Source organism: Bos mutus, chromosome 6 (assembly GCF_027580195.1).
Source record: "Bos mutus isolate GX-2022 chromosome 6, NWIPB_WYAK_1.1, whole genome shotgun sequence".
In the NCBI taxonomy this organism is placed as follows: Eukaryota; Metazoa; Chordata; class Mammalia; order Artiodactyla; family Bovidae; genus Bos; species Bos mutus.
In genome coordinates, this window is record NC_091622.1 from 2,871,301 (window position 1) to 2,892,638 (window position 21,338).

Below are 21,338 nucleotides of genomic sequence, written 5' to 3' on the forward strand. Positions count from 1 at the left end.
CCTGTCTTCCTTTCTCAAATACTGTGTGAAAAGACACTTACCTCTGGTGGTGGTTCTTGATCATTCTTCCATGATGCATCTGATCCCCTATCCCTAGGGGAACAAACAAAGGTCAAAGGGTCAAAGTACTTATTAAGATTCTGTTAAGTGCTTATAACCTAATAGCATGGAAAATAAAAAAGCAAAAGACCTAAGCTCAATCTTATAAGACAATAAGAGAAAAGAATAAAGGTTCATTTCTCTGTTCTTTATTTAAGAAAATGTGGGAAAAGCACACATATATATTAGGAGTGGAGAATCAGAATGAGAAGTCAACACCACGCTGTGCAGGGCAAAGTGGTTCTGCAATTCTTCAGCAGCTCCAGGTGCTCTGACTCTGACTGATACTCTCGTAATACCTGAGCTCAGCTCATAAACCTCCTTCAGTAAATACCTATCCAAGACCACCATCAGACGTTCAGATGCCAAGGACACGAAAAGGGAATATGAGGTATTTCCTTATGTAAGACTTTACAGGTTCAACAATAGAGATCACAACATGAAATGCTTCTTCCTCAATTCACCTGAGAATTATCAGTGATCCTCCATGAGTAAGCAAGGCTTGTTCCAAGAGTGACTCTCAGAGCAGAGGGTGAGACAAAGGCATCTAGAGTTTGGGGAGGAGGAGCTGTGAAGATCCAATAGGACACTAACTCTTCTTGGTGAAAAGTTTTATACTCTATGACCAACAAAAGCATGTAGATCTATTATAATTTCTGACAGCTCATTTTTAATTGTATCTGTTTGATCCTGATTTCACAGTTTGACAGTATTTGTTATTCAATTACATTAGAATATTACAAAGTATTAGGAGTAGATGTTGTCCTCATTGCTTGACACCAAATCTCAAAAATAAATGAAACTCCCAGGAATTAATTAATCCATTAATCCATTAAAATCAATTTACAGATGTCAGTGAGCTCACACAACATGAAATCTTTTTTTCTGAGTCTACTCTACTGTTTTAATTTGGAATTCTGTTGTTATACATAAAGCCTTATCAATGACTTTTTCCATTTTTAATTATTATCTTCTACCCATGCATTTATCATAGCTCCAGGGCTCCTTTTTGCATGGATACCATCTCACGGCCTGAAGTGACCTAAGAATGAAATCTTCTAAAGGCAGAAATGGGAAAAGTTCCCCAACTGGGGCATTACCACAGAAAATCAAAAACTACTAAACAAAAGAACAAGCAAGATTTCCAACAGCACCTTTAACAAGAGTAAGTTCATGGGAAGCTAAGATTAAATTAACCCAACTAAAGGCAGGCAAGCTGGAGATAAGTTCAACTTCTCCACCTCAAAGGAAAGGAATTCCCTTGACCAACAGAAAAAATGCAGTCTAGAACAGAATGGACTTCATCAGCGGGGGCTTCTGCAAAGTATGCTCAATTTCCAGATTCTTTAGTTTCTTATTCTTTCTTTGCAAAAAAAGACAAAAAATCTTGTTCTTGCAAATCAGAACAAAGACTGCTTCTAAATCTATCTAAAAACACCTTCAGAAAAATCTCTTCATCCTATCTATTTTAAGCTAAAATAGTTTACCCCTTTAAAGCTAATATATGGAATATCCAAAGCAACAACTTAATATTCAAACAGAATGAAATGCTATTTAAGGCATGACTTTAAAGCATATTAAAATTTTTATAACTTTGCTATATTTAATTCACCTTTCATGTTAATGGTTATTTAGAAAAATTAACCTTACATAGCCTGAAGAACAACTTAAGTTCCTGTAGGTACTTCTGTGTTTTCTTAAACATGAGTTTAACAAATTATCAGGAACAAAATATTCATCTCATTTCAGAGATTTCCAAATATTAAAACTCAGACTGGATTTAGTATGTAAGTGGTAAAGAGGCCTTCTCCCAGATGGGACTGGTATCATGGTTTGACAAGCACTGAAGTTACTACTCACGATATCTTCTGCAAAAACAACACTCCTAATGCTTCACCTGTATTTCAAGTTTCCAACTGAAACACAGTTAGAGTTCAAAGGGACTTTTGTGTCAAACTGAGTACAAAATCTTTTCAGATTTAAGATCTCTTCCCCAATCCTTTGCTGTATTTTTCTTCACTCCTAAGTGGGCAACATTTTATTGGTTCATATTTATTACATCCTTCCAAAGCATTCAATTTATATTTACAGAAAAAGTTATTCTACTTTAATTCATATGCCACTGGCTTGTGCAAAAATTAATTATGTAATTATAATAACAAATCTGATAAAAATAGCTCTACAGCTAACATCTGGCAACAAATTTATACCTGACAAATATATAGCTCATCAGTGGAAACAAGAAATATCACCAGATACATACCACAGGGTATCATACAGCACATTTACAGACAGAATGGAGATCGCTGATTTGCTTGTTAAGTCAACTCTGTTAATTGCAGCTTGATACATAACACACAAATATGTTCTTCTATAAATTCACAATTTATAAGCAACCTAAAATTTACTCATTTTCTTTTTTCTTTTTAAGAATTATAAAGTTGCATTAAATAATGAAGCTTATGGATGCAATCCAAAGAAATCTTTCTTTACGATGGAAAAGTTGTAGCACATATATGCACGAAAGTATATAATGGAAAAGATAATGAATTAAAATTCAGAAAATGTATATGGCCCAAATGTGCTCTTACCAGTTGATCCTGTCATTTTGGTCAAAAAATACAAATGATCTCTACCTTGTAAAACCTGATAACAACTGTAGCTTTCAGAGATGTTACCAGGAAGACAAATGAGCTCTTGGGAACACAGATATCAGCATAACTGCAAGAAACTACATCACTAAGAATTACTCCTAAAACACAAACACCAGATAAGCAAAGAAGTAACATGCCAATAAAGTACTTACTGTTTAAGCTTCTCTGTGAATATATACTGGGTGAAGTCTTTCATTGATGGAGCAAAATACATAGTGTCCTTTATTTTAATACCTTTATTTTCAATATGCTCTGAAGAATTAAACCGTAATACATAAAATGGATGTGCAACAGGTCCAAATATCTCAAATATCTATAAAAGAGAAGAAACATAAAGTTCTCCTTCGACAGTAAAATAAGGACTTCAAAAGTTCATACTATTGGGACTTCCCTGGCAGTCCAGTGGTTAAGCCTTCACTTTCCAATATAGAGGGTGCACGTTGAATCCCTGCTTGGGAAATTAAGATCCCACAAGCCTCTTGACCAAAAAAACAAAACATAAAACAGAAACAATACTGCATGTGTGTGATTTTTCAGATTCCAGTCATCTATCAATGGACATGTACGTGGCTTCCACGTGTTGGCCACTGGAAATAGTGCTGCTATGAACTCTGGCATACACGTACCTTTCCAAATTATAGTTTTCTCTGGATACACACTCAGAAATAAGACTGCCGGATCATACACTAACTCTACAGATTTTTAAGGAACCTCCATACCACCGTCCATAGTGGCTGCACCAATTTACATTCCCACCAACAGTGAAAGAGAGTTCCTTTTACTCCACACCCTCACCAGGGTTTATTATCTACAGACTTTCTAGTGATGGCCATTCTGACTGGTATGAGGTAATACTTCACTATAGTTTTTTTGTTTTGATTTTTTTTTTAATTGGAGGCTACTTATTTCACAATATTGTGGAGGTTTTTGCCGTACGGTCACATGAATCAGCCACGGGTGTACATGTGTTCCCCATCCTGAACCCCCCTTCCATCTCCCTCCCTATCCCATCCCTCAGTGTCATCCCAGTGCACCAGCCCTGAGCACCCTGTCTCACACATTGAACCTGGGCTGGCGATCTGTTTCACTTATGATAATATATATGTTTCAATGCTATTCTATCAAATCATCCCACCCTCGCCTTCTCCCACAGAGTCCAAAAGTCTGTTCTTTACATCTGTATCTCTTTTGTTGTCTCGTATATAGGGTCATCATTCCCATCTTTCTAAATCCCACATATATGCGTTAATATACTATATTGGTGTCTTTCTGACTTACTTCACTCTGTATAATAGGCTCCAGTTTCATCCACCTCATTAAAACTGATTCAAATGCTTTCTTTTTAATAGCTGAGTAATCCATTGTGTATATGTTGACCTGAATTTCTCCAATAATTAGAGATATTGAGTATCTTTTCATGTGCCTCTTAGCCATCTGTATGTCTTTAGAAAAATGTCTATTTAGGTCTTCTGCTCATTTTTGATTGGGTTGTTTGATATTGACTTGTATGAGCTATTTGTGTATTTTGGAAATTAATCCCATTGGTAGCATAAATTGCAAATATTTTCTTCCAGTCTACAGGCTTTTTGTTTTGTCTATGGTTTTCTTTAATGTGTAAAAGCTTTTAAGTTTGATCAGGTCCTGTTTGTTTATTTTTGTCTTTCCTTCCATTACTTTAGGAGACAGAGCTAAAAAAAACACTGCTGTGATTTATGTCAAAAAGGGTTCTGCCCATGTTTTCCTTTAAAAGTTTGATCATATCCTGTCTTGTATTTAGGTCTTCAATCCATTCTGACTTTACTTTAGCAACATGGTATTAGAGAATGTTCTAATTTCAATCTTTACATATAGCTGTCCAGATTTTCCACCTACTAAAGAGACTGTCTTTTCTTCATTGCCTATTCTTGCCTCTTTCATTGTAAATTAATTGATCATAAGTGCATGAGCTTATTTTCCGGCTTTCTATCCTGTTCCACTGATCTACTGCTCCCTTTTAAAGCCTAAAGTTTTAGTTTTTTTCATGTTAAATATATTTTTCATAATATATAATTTCTGTGGCTATTTAACACTCCTTTATAGATCTAGCAGAATTTAACCTATCTTATATTGTAGAATATTGAGACAAGCTCCCAATTTGTTCAGAAATGATGCCATGATGAACACCTTTATCTGTAAATCTCTGTACTTCAGAATTCCTGAAAACTAGTTCATAAGGGATGGAACTATCAAAGCCAAAAGTATGATTACTACTAAAACTCTTGATGCAAATTATTAAATAACATTCCAAATAATAATTTAAATCAACTGCATTAAAAGTACCTATTTTATTACATCCTCAGTTGCTGATTGACTGAAAAGTCCTCATTTGTTAAAAAGTAAAACAAAAAAACAATAAAAACAACAAACACTCGAACAAATATTCAAAACTAAAGGTAGAGACAATGATCAAGAAATCCAACTTATAGGTGGCATAAGTTGTTAATGTTTTAAAAATTCCCTAATATAAGAATTCAACATTAAAAATGGAATTCATTCATTAATTATCAACAGGAACTAATCGTTTCTAGGATTAAAGTGCAAAAGGCAGAATTTCAAATCTGAAGTTGCCCTCCTTTAAATCAGTGGGAAACAAGGAAGGAGATGGGACGGGGCAAAAAAAATTAGACCACCTGCGTTATAAATTGCACTTTGCTCCTTTTTAGCTATTGTGATTTCTGAATAAATCAGGATAATTCTATTTCCTTACAGTTTCAGTGAATTTAAAAAGATACCGAAGATATCTGACACTGTAGCTGATTATTACTGTTACTGAAAAGGAGAGGGAAAAGGAAGAATGTCATAAATAAAAGGAATCATAGAAATAATCAGTTTTAATTCAGTCAGAAAAGCAGGAAGTATGTTTCCCTAGCCTCTTCTCCCTGGTCTCCCCAAGAGGTACAGCAGCATCCCTGTGCTCAAGAGCTCCCCTCCCCAGCCATCTCCACCCACCTCCATTCCTCTCTCTCAACAGCTTCCCAGGCTAAGCCCCTAGACTCTCTCTAGGCCCTTACAAAGGTACCAGCAGTAAATAGGGTTTATTCTGTATTTCAGTACTTCTTCCTCTGAACCAAAAGTACTGAGACCCATACTTGAAACAAAAGTATTAAGCCCAAGTATTTGAAAGAGAAAAGTCAACACCACCCTTCAGGTATTAAAGTCTTTCTTCTCTTCACAAACTTTTTCAAAAATTGCCAAAAAGTATTAGCTCTGGACTCCAATTAATTCTGTCACTGATTGCTTTGCAGTTCTAAGAGACTCATTTATTTTGGTAAATTAGTCTGTCAACCTAAAAAGTAGGCAGTGCTGGGTGGCATGGCCCTCATAAAAGCCAAATCCCTTTCTAATCTGTCAGAATGGAACAGCAGGAAAAGGCACAGAAAAGGGAAAATTATGTGAGTTGCTCTAATAATATAATTCAAAATAAATGCTTTTTTTCGGATTAAACACGAATTATTTCTATTTCTTAAAATAAAAAAGATGTCAACTGTCACTTATCTAGGAAAAAGTAAAGCCCAATAAGTTTTCTCCAGAGACAACATCTGGTTTCTTAATTGTCTGTTATCAACTCAATACTTATTTACTTAGCCCATATAATCCACAAAGGACTCTAACTATACACAGTGGAATATCCCAAGGTGAATAAAACTCTGCCCCTGCTGCCAGAAAGAGAATACTTGGTTGATATTTATATTCTTCATCTTGGAAGATTTTCTGTCCTCCGATGACCACTCAGAATTATATATCTATTGGGTAAAATGCAGCCATCCATCATGCAGGGTTGTTCCCTGCATGTAAGGATGTTAAAAGGGACCTAATCTTATAACAGTACTAAAGTACATATTCACAATTCTCCAGAAAGTGCTTACAGTGACACTTTACTGGTGTCACCTAAAACTTTTTCCACTTGAAAAGATTCCACTCTCAGCTTCCAAGTGAGGAAGTCAAAGTCTAAAAAGTTTCAAGAGCCACTATTCAAAGGGCCACAAAAAGCAAAAAGGTTTATGAACTATTATGCATTGGAAAGTCTCCTGCACCCAACTGAGTACCTGGAAGAACTGTGTCTTATTCAAAATACAGACCCACTGCCTGGCAAAGAACCTGACAAATGTCAGGAAAAAAATTCTATACAAAAACAACAACAAATTAAACCAATTTACAGACAGACACAAATTACTGAAGAAAATCAGGAATGTACTAAAATTTGAGAGCTCTAAATTGCTCACATACTTAACTAATAAACTTAAGATACTAAAGTCAGAAAATCCAATCAACAAAGAAACAGGGTAATTAGTAGGAATTGAGTATTGTTTTACAAACCTTTCCTGCTGCCTGTCGATCAGTTTTAAAAATTACAGTCTCCTCATTAACTGGAGGTACGTTAGTCATAGATTCAATTATTACTGAAAATGAAACAAAATAGATTATTTCAAGATTTAATCAGAAGATAATGCAGAATTCAAATCAGAATCTTTAAAGAAGGCTTTAATCTCCACATAATTTAAAATGAAATTTAAGGTGGGATAATATACCTTGGTAACCATTCCTCCTGGATAAACAAGTAGCATAAGGAAATATATTCTACATTATTTTCTTTTATATGAAAGCTAAAATTCTCGGAAAAAAGATTAAAGTACAAAATCTCACAGAAAGCTGGAATTACCCATTAGTCAAAAGTCAACAAAGTCAAGCTGTGTACATTTTCTCAAGCAATTTTTATCCAAAAAATAATAATCACATTTAGTCACATAACTCCTGTTTTAGAAGAAATTAGTCTTGTTTCTCACCCTAGAAATCCTTTTCTGAAAAGTACTGATTACATACCAATATATGAAAAAGTTAAAGAATTCACAAAAATATTTTCCTCTGAACAGATGAAGAAAGAAAGATAGAGTTCCCAGTAATGTGACTCCTAGGTGCACTGGGACGACCCTGAGGGGTGGGATGGGGAGGGAGGCAGGAGGGGGATTCAGGACAGGGGACACATGTACACCCATGGCTGATTCATGTACATGCATGGCAAAAACCACTACAATATTGTAAAGTAATTACCCTCCAATTAAAATACATAAATAAAATAAATAAAAAGACAAAAAGCTTATCCCCCCAGTCTAGCACATTCTCCTGTTCTTGTTAAGTGCCACAATGTCAAACTAACAATATACAACAGCAAAACGAAAACAAACACACATATACATTCACACAGATACACATACACACTAGATTCTTAGAAAATTAAAGCTACAACAAAAATACTCCATCACATCATACAGATAATGCCATCTCCACTTGGAATATGAAATATTAGTTGATTATTAAAATCCCTTCAGAAGATGGTGAAGGAATAGGACGGGGAGACCACTTTCTCCCCCACAAATTCATCAAAAGAACATTTAAAAACCAAGTAAATTCCATAAAATAATTTCTGAATGCTGGCAGAGGACATCAGACACCCAAAAAAGCAGCCCAGTCTTCGAAAGGAGGTAGGAAAAAATATAAAAGACAAAAAAAGGGACAAAAGGGAGGGACGGAGCTCCGTCCCGGGAAGGGAGTCTTAAAAAGAGAAAAGTTTCCAAACACCAGGAAACACTCTCACTGCCGAGTCTGTTGAGAGATTTGGAAGCACAGACGGCAACCTAACAGGGAGGAAAAATAAACAAACAATTAAAACCCACAGATTACAAGCCCAACGGTAACTCCCCCAGCGGAGAAGCAGCACAGACGCCTGCATCTGCCACTAGCAAGCGGGAGCTGGACAGGGAGGCGTGGGCTGCATCGCTTAAAGTAAGGATCTGGCCTGAATGCCCGGAGCACTATATGAGCGAACTAACTTGGGCTAGCAAATCAGACTGTGGGATAACTATCACGCGAAAAGCCAGCCTTAACCTAAGACACTGCCAGGCCCGCGCACAGAACAAAGGACTGAACAGAGACAGCCGGCTGCAGACCATCCCCCTCCGGTGACAGGCAGCCAGAGCTGGAAGGGGGCAATCGCAGCCTGAGAGACACATTATCTACAAAACTGTAAGCAGGCTTCTTTGCTAACTAAGACTTCGTGGGGTTCTGAACGGTCAACATCCGCCTGAGAAGGTGCGCTGGTTGTATACCCAGAAAACCGAGCAGCAGGGATGGGAAAGGTGATAAGTTGCAGCGAAGGCGCTGTCAAAACACCTCATCACCTGAGCTGCTCGGACCTGGGAAGGGCACAAAACGCAGGCTCAACTGAGTCTGCGCCTCTGAGGACTACCCGAGTGCCTGAACCTGAGCGGCTTAGACCTGGGAGGTGCATGAAGCCCACGGCCGGCCTTGGATGGTTCCCAGAGGAGCAACCTAGAGCCAGGGCAGTGTGGGCAGGGAGGGTACATGCGCCATGAGCGGGGGCAGGCCCAGTGTGGCTGAGGCACTGCGAGCACACGCCAGTGTTATTTGTTTGCAGTGTCCCTCCCTCCCCAAAGCGCGACTGAACAAGTGAGCCTAAAAAAAAAAAAAAAAGTGTCCACCATCGCCCCCTTTGTGTCAGGGCAGAAATCAGACACTGAAGAAACCAGCAAACAGAAGCTAAAACAGAGGGAACCATCTTGGAAGCAACAGGTGCAACAGATTAAAACCCTGTCATTAGTACCGACTACTTATGAAGGGATCTATAGATCTTGAGAAATATAAGCCGGACCAAGGAACTAGCCGAAAATGAACTGACCCCACAATACCCACAACACCACCAGAGAAAGTCCTAGATATATTTTTATTATTTTTACAATAATTTTTTTTTTTTTTTAATTTTTAAAAAAATTTTAAGTCCTCTATTACTCCTTTAATTTTCACTTTTATGCTAAAGCTAAAACTCCAGTACTTTGGCCTCCTCATGCGAAGAGTTGACTCATTGGAAAAGACTCTGATGCTGGGAGGGATTGGGGGCAGGAGGAGAAGGGGATGACAGAGGATGAGATGGCTGGATGGCATCGCTGACTCGATGGGCGTCAGTGTGAGTGAAGTCCGGGAGTTGATGATGGACAGGGAGGCCTGGTGTGCTGCGATTCATGGGGTCACAAAGAGTCGGACACAACTGAGTGACTGAACTGAACCTACTATTACTTTGCAAAAAAAAAAAAAAAAAAGTCTCTATTTTTTTAAAAGCAAACTTCATATATATATTTTTATAATTTTTGTGACTTTGTTTTATTTTTTTTTTTATTAATTTTTCTTCTTCTTTTCTTTAACATTGTATTTCTGAAATACCACACTATACTCTAGATTTTTAATTTCTGCTTTTTGGTATTTGTTATCAATTTTGTACCTATATTTTTTATAATTTTTGTGACTTTTTTTTTCTCTTTCTTTTATTAAATTTTTTTCTTCTTTTCTTTAACATTGTATTTTTGAAATTCCAAACTCTACTCTAGATTTTTAATTTTTGTTTTTTGGAATTTGTTATCAATTTTGTACCTATATTTTCTTTATAATTTTTGTGACTTGTTTTTTTTTGTTCTCTTTTTCTTCTTTTCTTTAACATTGTATCTTTGAAATTTCACACTCTACTGTAGATTTTAATTTGCTTTTTGGTATTTGTTATCAATTTTGTAACTTTAAGAACCCAATCTTCAGTACCCATTTTTACTTGGGAGCGAGATTACTGGCTTGACTGCTCTCTCCCCCTCTGGACTCTCCTTTTTCTCCACCAGGTTGCCTGTGTGTCCTGCCTAACCCCTCTCTGCTCTACCCAACTCTGTGAATTTCTGTGTGTTCCAGACGGTGGAGAACACTTAGGTAACTGATTTCTGGCTGGATCTGTCTCTCTCCTTTTCATTCCCCCTTTTATCCTCCTGGCCACCTCTGTCTCCTTCCTCCCTCCTCTATTCTCTGTATAACTCCGTGAACATCTCAGAGTAGTCCACTTGTGGAGTGCACATAAGGAAGTGATTACTGGCTAGCCCGCTCTCTCCTCTATTGATTCCACCTCACCTCGTTCGGGTCACCTCTAACTCCCTCCTCCCTCTTCTCTTCTCCATGTAACTCTGTGAACCTTTCTGGGTGTTCCTCACTGTGGAGAAACTGTTCATCTTTAACCTAGATGTTTTATCAATGGTACTGTATAGAAGGAGAAGTTTTGAGACTACTGTAAAAATAAGACTGAAAACCGGAAGCAGGAGGCTTAAGTCCAAACCCTGACTCCAGGGAACTCCTGACTCCAGGGAACATTAATTGACAGGAGCTCATCAAACACCTCCATACCTACACCAAAACCAAGCACCACCCAAGGGCCAAGAAGTTCCAGAGCAAGACATACCACGCAAATTCTCCAGCAACTCAGGAACACAGCCCTGAGCTCCAAGATACAGGCTGCCCAAAGTTACTACAAAACCATAGACATCTCATAACTCATTACTCGACACTTCATTGCACTCCAGAAAGAAGAAATCCAGCTCCACCCACCAGAACACCGACACAAGCTTCCCTAACCAAGAAACCTTGACAAGCCACCTGTACAAACCCACACACAGCAAGGAAACTCCACAATAAAGAGAACTCCACAAACTGCCAAAATACAGAAAGGACACCCCAAACTCAGCAATATAAACAAGACGAAGAGACAGAGGAATACCCAGCAGGTAAAGGAACAGGAAAAATGCCCACCAAACCAAACAAAAGAGGAAGAGATAGGGAATCTACCTGATAAAGAATTCCAAATAATGATAGTGAAAATGATCCAAAATCTTGAAATCAAAATGGAATCATAGATAAATAGCCTGGAGACAAGGATTGAGAAGACGCAAGAAAGGTTTAACAAGGACCTAGAAGAAATAAAATATATAATGAATAATGCAATAAATGAGATCAAAAACACTCTGGAGGCAACAAATAGTAAAATAACAGAGGCAGAAGATAGGATTAGTGAATTAGAAGATAGAATGGTAGAAATAAATGAATTAGAGAAGAAAAAAGAAAAACGAATTAAAAGAAATGAGGACAATTCTCCAGGACAATACTAAACGCTACAACATTCGAATCATAGGGGTCCCAGAAGAAGAAGACAAATAGAAAGACCATGAGAAAATACTTGAGGAGATAATAGTTGAAAACTTCCCTAAAATGGGGAAGGAAATAATCACCCAAGTCCAAGACTCCCAGAGAGTCCCAAATAGGATAAACCCAAGGCGAAACACCCCAAGACACATATTAATCAAATTAACAAAGATCAAACACAAAGAACAAATATTAAAACCAGCAAGGGAAAAACAACAAATATCACACAAGGGAATTCCTATAAGGATAACAGCTGATCTTTAAATAGAAACACATGTATACCTGTGGCAGATTCATTTTGATATTTGGCAAAACTAATACAATTATGTAAAGTATAAAAATAAAATAAAATTAAAAAAAAAAAAAAAAGAAACTCTTCAAGCCAGGAGGGAATGGCAAGACATACTTAAAGTGATGAAAGAAAATAATCTACAGTCCAGATTACTGTACCCAGCAAGGATCTCATTCAAATATGAAGGAGAAATCAAAAGCTTTACAGACAAGCAAAAGCTGAGAGAATTCAGCACCACCAAACCAGCTCTCCAACAAATACTAAAGGATATTCTCTAGACAGGAAACACAAAAAGGGTGTATAAACTCAAACCCAAAACAATAAGTAAATGGCAACGGGATCATACTTATCAATAATTACCTTAAACGTAAATGGGTTGAATGCCCCAACCAAAAGACAAAGACTGGCTGAATGGATACAAAAACAAGACCCCTACATATGTTGTCTACAGGAGACCCACCTCAAAACAGGGGACACATACAGACTGAAAGTGAAGGGCTGGAAAAAGATTTTCAATGAAAACAGAGACAAAAAAAAAAGCAGGAGTAGCAATACTCATATCAGATAAAATAGACTTTAAAAGAAAGGCTGTGAAAAGAGACAAAAAGGTCACTACATAATGATCAAAGGATCAATCCAAGAAGAAGATATAACAATCATAAATACATATGCACCCAACATAGGAGCACCACAATATGTAACACAAATAAATGCTAACAAGTATGGAAGGGGAAATTAACAATAACACAATAATAGTGGGAGACTTTAATACCCCACTCACACCTATGGATAGATCAACTAAACAGAAAATCAACAAGGAAACACAAACTTTAAATGATACAATAGACCAGTTAGACTAATTGATATCTATAGGACATTTCACCCCAAAACAATGAATTTCACCTTTTTCTCAAGCGCACATGGAACCTTCTCCAGGATAGATCACATCCTAGGCCATAAACCTAGCCTTGGTAAATTCAAAAAAACTGAAATCATTCCAAGCATCTTTTCTGACCACAATGCAGTAAGATTAGATCTCAATTACATGAGAAAAACTATTAAAATTTCCAACATATGGAGGCTGAACAACACGCTGCTGAATAACCAACAAATCACAGAAGAAATCAAAAAAGAAATCAAAATTTGCATAGAAACAAATGAATATGAAAATACAACATCCCAAAACCCGTGGGACACTGTAAAAGCAGTCCTAAGGGGAAAGTTCATAGCAATACAGGCATACCTCAAGAAACAAGAAAAAAGTCAAATAAATAACTTAACTCTACACCTAAAGCAACCAGAAAAGGAAGAAATGAAGAACCACTGGGTTAGTAGAAGGAAAGAAATCTTAAAAATTAGGGCAGAAATAAATGCAAAAGAAACAAAAGAGACCATAGCAAAAATCAACAAAGCCAAAAGCTCGTTCTTTGAAAGGATAAATAAAATTGACAAACCATTAGCCAGACTCATCAAGAAACAAAGGGAGGAAAATCAAATCAATGAAATTAGAAATGAAAATGGAGAGATCAAAACAGACAACACAAAAATACAAAGGATCATAAGAGACTACTATCAGCAATTATATGCTAATAAATTGAACAACGTGGAAGAAATGGACTAATTCTTAGAAAAGTACAACTTTCCAAAACTGGACCAGGAAGAAATAGAAAATCTTAACAGCATGGAAATCACAACTGAAATCACAATTTCACGGAAATTGAAACTGTAATCAGAAATCTTCCAGCAAACAAAGCCCATGTTCAGACAGCTTCACAGCTGAATTCTACCAAAAATTTAGGGAAGAGCTAACACCTAGCCTACTCAAACTCTTCCAGAAAATTGCAGAGGAAGGTAAACTTCCAAACTCATTCTATGAGGCCACCATCACCCTAGTACCAAAACCTGACAAAGATGTCACAAATAAAGAAAACTACAGGCCAATATCACTGATGAACATAGATGCAAAAATCCTTAACAAAATTCTAGCAATCAGAATCCAACAATACATTAAAAAGATCATACACCATGACCAAGTGGGCTTTATCCCAGGGATGCAAGGATTCTTCAATATTTGCAAATCAATCAATGTAATACACCACATTAACAAACTGAAAAATAAAAACCATATGATGATCTCAATAGATGCAGAGAAAGCCTTTGGCAAAATTCAATATCCATTTATGATAAAAACTCTCCAGAAAGCAGGAATAGAAGGAACATACCTCAACATAATAAAAGCTATATATGACAAACCCACAGCAAACATTATCCTCAAAGGTGAAAAACTGAAAGCATTTCCCCTAAAGTCAGGAACAAGACAAGGGTGCCCACTTTCACCATTACTATTCAACATAGTTTGGAAATTTTAGCCACAGCAATCAGAGCAGAAAAAGAAATAAAAAAATCCAAATTGGAAAAGAAGAAGTAAAACTCTCACTGTTTGCAGATGACATGATCCTCTACATAGAAAACCCTAAAGAATCCACCAGAAAATTACTAGAACTAATCAATGAATATAGTAAAGTTGCAGGATATAAAATTAACATACAGAAATCCCTTGTATTCCAATACACTAATAATGAGAAAATAGAAAGAGAAATTAAGGGAACAGAAATCCCTTGCATTCCTATACACTAATAATGAGAAAACAGAAAGAGAAATTAAGGAAACAATTCCATTCACCACTGCAACGAAAAGAATAAAATACTTAGGAATATATCTACCTAAAGAAACTAAAGACCTATATATAGAAAACTACAAAACACTGGTGAAAGAAATGAAAGAGGACACTAACAGATGAGAAATATACCAGGTTCATGGATTAGAAGAATCAATATAGTGAAAATGAGTATACTACCCAAAGCAATTTATAGATTCAATGCAACCCCTATCAAGCTACCAACGGTATTCTTCACAGAGCTAGAACAAGTAATTTCACAATTTGTATGGAAATACAAGAATAGCCAAAGCAATGTTGAGAAAGAAGAATGGAACTGGAGGAATCAATCTGCCTGACTTCAGGCTCTACTACAAAGCCACAGTCATCAAAACAGTATAGTACTGGCACAAAGACAGAAATATAGATCAATGGAACAAAATAGAAAGCCCAGAGATAAATCCACGCACATATGGACACCTTATCTTTGACAAAGGAGGCAAGAATATACAATGGATTAAAGACAATCTCTTTAACAAGTGGTGCTGGGAAAACTGGTCAACCACTTGTAAAAGAATGAAACTAGAACACTTTCTAACACCATACACAAAAATAAACTCAAAGTGGATTAAAGATCTAAACCTAAGACTAGAAACTATAAAACTCCTAGAGGAGAACACAGGCAAAACACTCTCTGACATACATCACAGTAGGATCCTCTATGACCCACCTCCCAGAATATTGGAAATAAAAGCAAAAATAAACAAATGGGACCTAATTAAACTTAAAAGCTTCTGCACAACAAAGGAAACTATATGCAAGGTGAAAAGACAGCCTTCAGAATGGGAGAAAATAATAGCAAATGAAGCAACTGACAAACAACTAATCTCAAAAATATACAAGCAACTCCTACAGCTCAATTCCAGAAAAATAAATGACCCAATCAAAAAATGGGCCAAAGAACTAGACATTTCTCCAAAGAAAACATATAGATGGCTAACAAACACATGAAAAGATGCTCAACATCACTCATTATCAGAGAAATGAAAATCAAAACCACAATGAGGTACCATTTCACACCAGTCAGAATGGCTGTGATCCAAAAGTCTACAAGCAATAAATGCTGGAGAGGATGTGGAGAAAAGAGAACCCTCTTACACTGTTGGTGGGAATGCAAACTAGTACAGCCACTACGGAGAACAGTGTGGAGATTCCTTAAAAAACTGGAAATAGAACTGCCGTATGACCCAGCAATCCCACTGCTGGGCATACACACTAATAAGGAAACCAGAAGGGAAAGAGACACGTGTACCCCAATGTTCATCACAGCACTGTTTACAATAGCCAGGACATGGAAGCAACCTAGATGTCCATCAGCAGATGAATGGATAAGAAAGCTGTGGTACATATATACAATGGAGTATTACTTCAGCCATTAAAAAGAATACATTTGAATCAGTTCTAATGAGGTGGATGAAACTGGAGCCTATTATCCAGAGTGAAGTAAGCCAGAAAGAAAAACACCAATACAGTATACTAACGCACATATATGGAATTTAGAAAGATAGTAATAGTAACCCTGTATACGAGACAGCAAAACAGACACTGATGTATAGAACAGTCTTTTGGACTCTGTGGGAGAGGGAAAGGGTGGGATGATTTGGGAGAATGGCATTGAAAAACATGTATAATATCATATATGAAATGAGTCGCCAGTACAGGTTCGATGTATGATACTGGATGCTTGGGGCTGGTGCACTGGGATGACCCAGAGGGATGCTACGGGGAGGGAAGCGGGAGGAGGGTTCACGATGGGGAACACGTGTATACATGTGGAGGATTCATGTTGATATATGGCAAAACCAATACAATATTGTAAAGTTAAAAAATAAAATAAAATATATTAAAAAAATAAATAAATTAAAAAAATAAAATCCCTTCAAGGATTTCAGTTGTATCCCAATTAATTTCAAGATTTACTAGTTCTAAGTTGGAACATGCACTAAGGAACGGGCAACAATTTTTGAGCTAGATCTGCTTTTGGAATAAAGACTGATAATAATACTGAATAATGACAGAATTTCCCAGGGTCAAAGTACATGAAAATTAAAAACTAACTAATTCAAAACCCTCACATTTGATAGAAAGGTAAGAGTGCCTGAAGAACTATGGATGGAGGTTCGTGACATTGCACAGGACGCAATGATCAAGACCAACCCCAAAAAAAGAAATGCAAAAAGGCAAAATGGTTGTCCAAAGAGGCTTACAAATAGCTGAGAAAATAAAAGACACGAAAGGCAAAGGAGAAAAGGAAAGATATACCCATTTGAATGCAGAGTTCCAAAGAATAGCAAGGAGAGATAAGAAAGCCTTTCTCAGTGATCAATGCAAAGAAATAGAGGAAAACAATAAAATGGGAAAGGCTAGACATCCCTTGAAGAAAACAGGAGATAACAGGGGAACATTTCATGCAAAGATGGGAACAATAAACTACAGAAATGGTATGGACCTAACAGAAGCAGAAGATACAAAGACGAGGTGGCAAGAATACACAGAAGAACTGTACAAAAAATTCTTCATGACCCAGATAACTATGATGGTGTGAACACTCACCTAGAGCTAGACATCCTGGAAGGTGAAGTTAAATGGGCCTTAGGAAGCATCACTACAAACAAAGCTAGCGGAGGTGATAGAACTCCATTTGAGCTATTTCAAATCCTTAAAAATGATGCTGTGAAAGTGCTGCACTCAATATGCCAGCAAATTTGGACAACTCAGCAGTGGCCACAGGACTGGAGAAGGTAAGTTTCATTCCAATCCAAAAGAACGGCAATTCCAAAGAATATTCACACTACCACACAATTGCACTCATCTCACACACTAGCAAAGTAACGCTCAAAAGTCCCGAAGCCAGGCTTCAACAGAACATGAACCATGAACTTCCAGATGTTCAAGCTGGTTTGGAAAAGGCAGAGGAACCAGAGATCAAATTGGCAACATCTGCTGGATCATCGAAAAAGAAAGAGAATTGCAGAAAAACATCTTCTGCTTTATTGACCACATAAAAGCCTTTGACTGTGTGGATCACAAAAAACTGGAAAATTCTTAGAGAGATGGGAATACCAGACCACCGACCTGTCTTCTGAGAAATCTGTATGCAGGTCAAGAAGCAACAGTTAGAACTGGACATGGAACAACAGACTGGTTCCAAATCAGAAAAGTACATCAAGGCTTTATATTGCCACTCTGCTTATTTTACTTATATGCAGAGTACATCATGAGAAATGTTGGGCTGGATGGAGCACAAGCTGGAATCAAGATTGCCGGGAGAAATATCAATAACCTTGGCTAGGCAGATCACATCACACTTATGGCAGAAAGCGAAGAAGAGCCTCTTGATGAAAGTAAGAGAGAGAAAAAGTTGGCTTAAAGCTCAACATTCAGAAAACGAAGATCATGGCATCTGGTCCCATCACTTCATGGCAAATAGATGGGGAAACAATGGAAACAGTGATAGACTTTATTTTGGAGGGCTCCAAAAATCACTGCAGATGGTGACTGCAGCCATTAAATTAAAAGACACTTACTCCTTGGAAGAAAAGTTATGACCATCCTAGACAGCATATTCAAAAGCAGAGACATTACTTTACCAACAAAGGTCTGTCTAGTCAAGGCTATGGTTTTTCCAGTGGTCATGTATGGATGTGAGAGTTGGACTTGAAGAAAGCTGAGTGCCGAAGAACTGATGCTTCTGAACTGTGTTGTTCGAGAAGACTCTTGAGAGTCCCTTGGACTGCAAGGAGATCCAACCAGTCCATCCTAAAGGAAATCAGTCCTGGATGTTCATTGAAAGGACTGATGTTGAAGCTGAAACTCCGATACTTTGGCCACCTCATGCGAAGAACTGACTCACTGGAAAAGACCCTGATGCTCGGAAAGATTGAGGGCAGGAGGAGAAGGGGACAACAAAGGATGAGACGGTTGGATGGCAACACCAACTCAATGGACATGGGTTTGAGTAAGCTCCAACAGTTGGTGATGGACAGGGGCGCCTGGCGTGCTGCAGTCCATGAGGTCACAGAGAGTCAGACACGACTGAGACTGTGAACTGAAGAAAAGAGTACATAAGAGATTTTAACATGGTCGTATGGTGAAACCCACACAGAACTATCACCACAACCTAGCTGACTGATATTTAATGTTATTTTCTTTTTTGTAAAAGGTCTAAATAATGTTACATGTTTCAAGTTTCAAAACAGAGTGTGTAACAAGCATGTTCAATAGCAGCACATGCTCTGTTTGATTCATTAATCTTTATTCCCAGCAGGTTGAGAATTTTGTTAGTCTATTAGGATGTGTTAGTCAAAATAGTATCTTTTAAAAGCATTATTTCACATGTATCACATAATTTACTTTTCTTTCCCTTGAGAATGAACATTATGACCTAAACTTTTTCTATACACATCAAGTCCAATAAACAGCTGACTCATACTATATAATCAAGAAATTACCTCTCTGATTTATTTTTGCATATTATTAAATACCATAAGGTAGTAAGTGTAATGACTCAAGAATCCTGTAAAGTTTTAGTAATTATGATTTTTATAAAAAGGTTTCATTTAATTGGAATTTTCATTAATAAACTGCCAAATTGTAAGTAAGACTTATTTTTTAAAATAGTGATAAGACAATTTAAAGAAAAGATGAAAACAACAGTTTCAGAAGGATAGGTGTTTTAACTCTTCTCTTAATGTTTGATAAAATTCACCTGTGAAGCTGTCATGTCCTGGACTTTTGTTTGTTGAAAGGTTTTTAATCATGGTTTTCAATGACCCTGCAATTCCACTCCTGGGCATATATCCAGAGAAAAACATGGCCCAAAAAGATGCATGCATCCCAGTGTTCACTGCAGCACTGTTTACAAAAGCCAAGACATGGAAGCAACCTAAATGTTCAGTCACAGAGGAATGGATAAAGATGTGGTACATATATTCAATGGAATATTACTCAACCATTAAAAAGAATCAAATAATGTCATTTGCAGCAACTTGGATGGACCTAGAGAGTGTCATACTGAGTGAAGTCAGACAGAGAAGGAGAAATAGCATATGACATCCCTTATATGAGAAATTTATAAAGAAATGATACAAATAAACTTACTTATAAAACAGAAAGAGACTTACAGACTTAGAAAACGAACTTCTGATTGCCTGGGGAGAAGGGATTGTTAGGGACTTTGGGAAGGTCATGTACATACTGCTATATTTAAAATGGATAACAAAGATCTACTGTAGAGCACATGGAACTCTGCTCAATGTTATGTGGCAGCCTGGGTGGGAGTGGGGTTTGGGGGGAAATGGATACAGGTATATGAATGGCTGAGTCCCTTCCCTGTTCACCTGAAAGTACTAGAACACTGTTAACTGGCTATACCCCAGTACAAAATGTTTTTGATGTTAAAAATAAATAAATAAAAAGATCAAAACATAAATTTTCATTTCTACCACTGATTGATTATACAACAGATCATAGGAGCAAATGACTCAAATTCTTCTATGTCCCTTAAGTCATAAACTATGGACTGGTGGACCATTTAGGCCTTTTTCTCAGTTCAAAAATCCTATGTCTTTGTCAACTTGCAGTCCTATTTTTTGGTGTTGCTTACTAGAGTTAATAGTAGCAACATTAATTTCAAAGTCTCTCCTGTACTGACATCATATCTTAGGGCTAAAAGAAATCGGTAAAATTTAGTTCTCATATACTCCAATGGGTTCATATTTCATGGCATTAATGTCAATATTAAATCACAGAACTTTCTAATTTACTTGTTTGTAAGATAAAATCAAAGGCAGTAGGCAGAGTAATAGCTCTCTACCCACAAAAAAAGATATCCACACACACAAATCCCTGAACCTGTGAATGATATTTTATATTAAGAAGATAGACTTTGCTGATAAGAATAAGGCTAAGCACCTTGCAGTACAAAATTACCCCGGTTAACAGTAGGTAGACCCAATCTAAGGAGTCCTTAGAAACAGAGAATCTTCCCAGTCTATGGTGATCCATCAGAGGGGGATGTGATGATAGAGAAGGTCACAGAGAAGCTACATTATGGATTTTGAAAATGAAGGGAGGGGACCATGAGCAAAGGAATGTGAGAGACCTTCAGATACTGGAAAAGGTCAAGAAATGCATTATCCCTCAGAGCCTCCAGAGAGCAACTTGGGCCTGAAGGACCCCTTGATTTTAGCCAGTGGGACCCATCACACTTCCAGCCCACAGTACTATAAAGTAATAAATGTGTTGTTTTAAACCACTAAATTTGTAGCAACTTAACAGCAACAGAAAACACATGTATCATTCAAATAAATTTTGGAGAAATTTCTATGTCAGTAAAAGCACACTTTAAATTTTTAAAAAGACATTGTATTTATGTACTACTTCCCTGGTGACTCAGATGATAAAGCGTCTGTCTACAATGCGGGAGACCTGGGTTCGAGCCCTGGGTTGGGAAGATCCCCTGGAGAAGGAAAAGGCAATCCACTTCAGTACTATTGCCTGGAAAATCCCATGGACAGAG

At 37.2% G+C, this 21,338-nt stretch overlaps 1 protein-coding gene across 3 annotated transcripts in view; it reads right to left on the reverse strand.

Moving 5' to 3' along the window:
- Window positions 1-21,338, reverse strand: part of NAF1 (nuclear assembly factor 1 ribonucleoprotein) — a 115,345-nt gene that overhangs the window by 74,007 nt on the left and 20,000 nt on the right. For all 3 annotated transcript variants that reach the window (XM_070371926.1, XM_070371925.1, XM_005892192.3), the window contains exons 4-6: window positions 7,110-7,192; window positions 2,906-3,066; window positions 42-93 (exon numbers count right to left, since the gene is read on the reverse strand). In XM_070371926.1, the coding sequence (XP_070228027.1) occupies window positions 42-93; window positions 2,906-3,066; window positions 7,110-7,192 (296 nt within the window). The remainder of the gene's footprint in view (window positions 1-41; window positions 94-2,905; window positions 3,067-7,109; window positions 7,193-21,338) is intronic.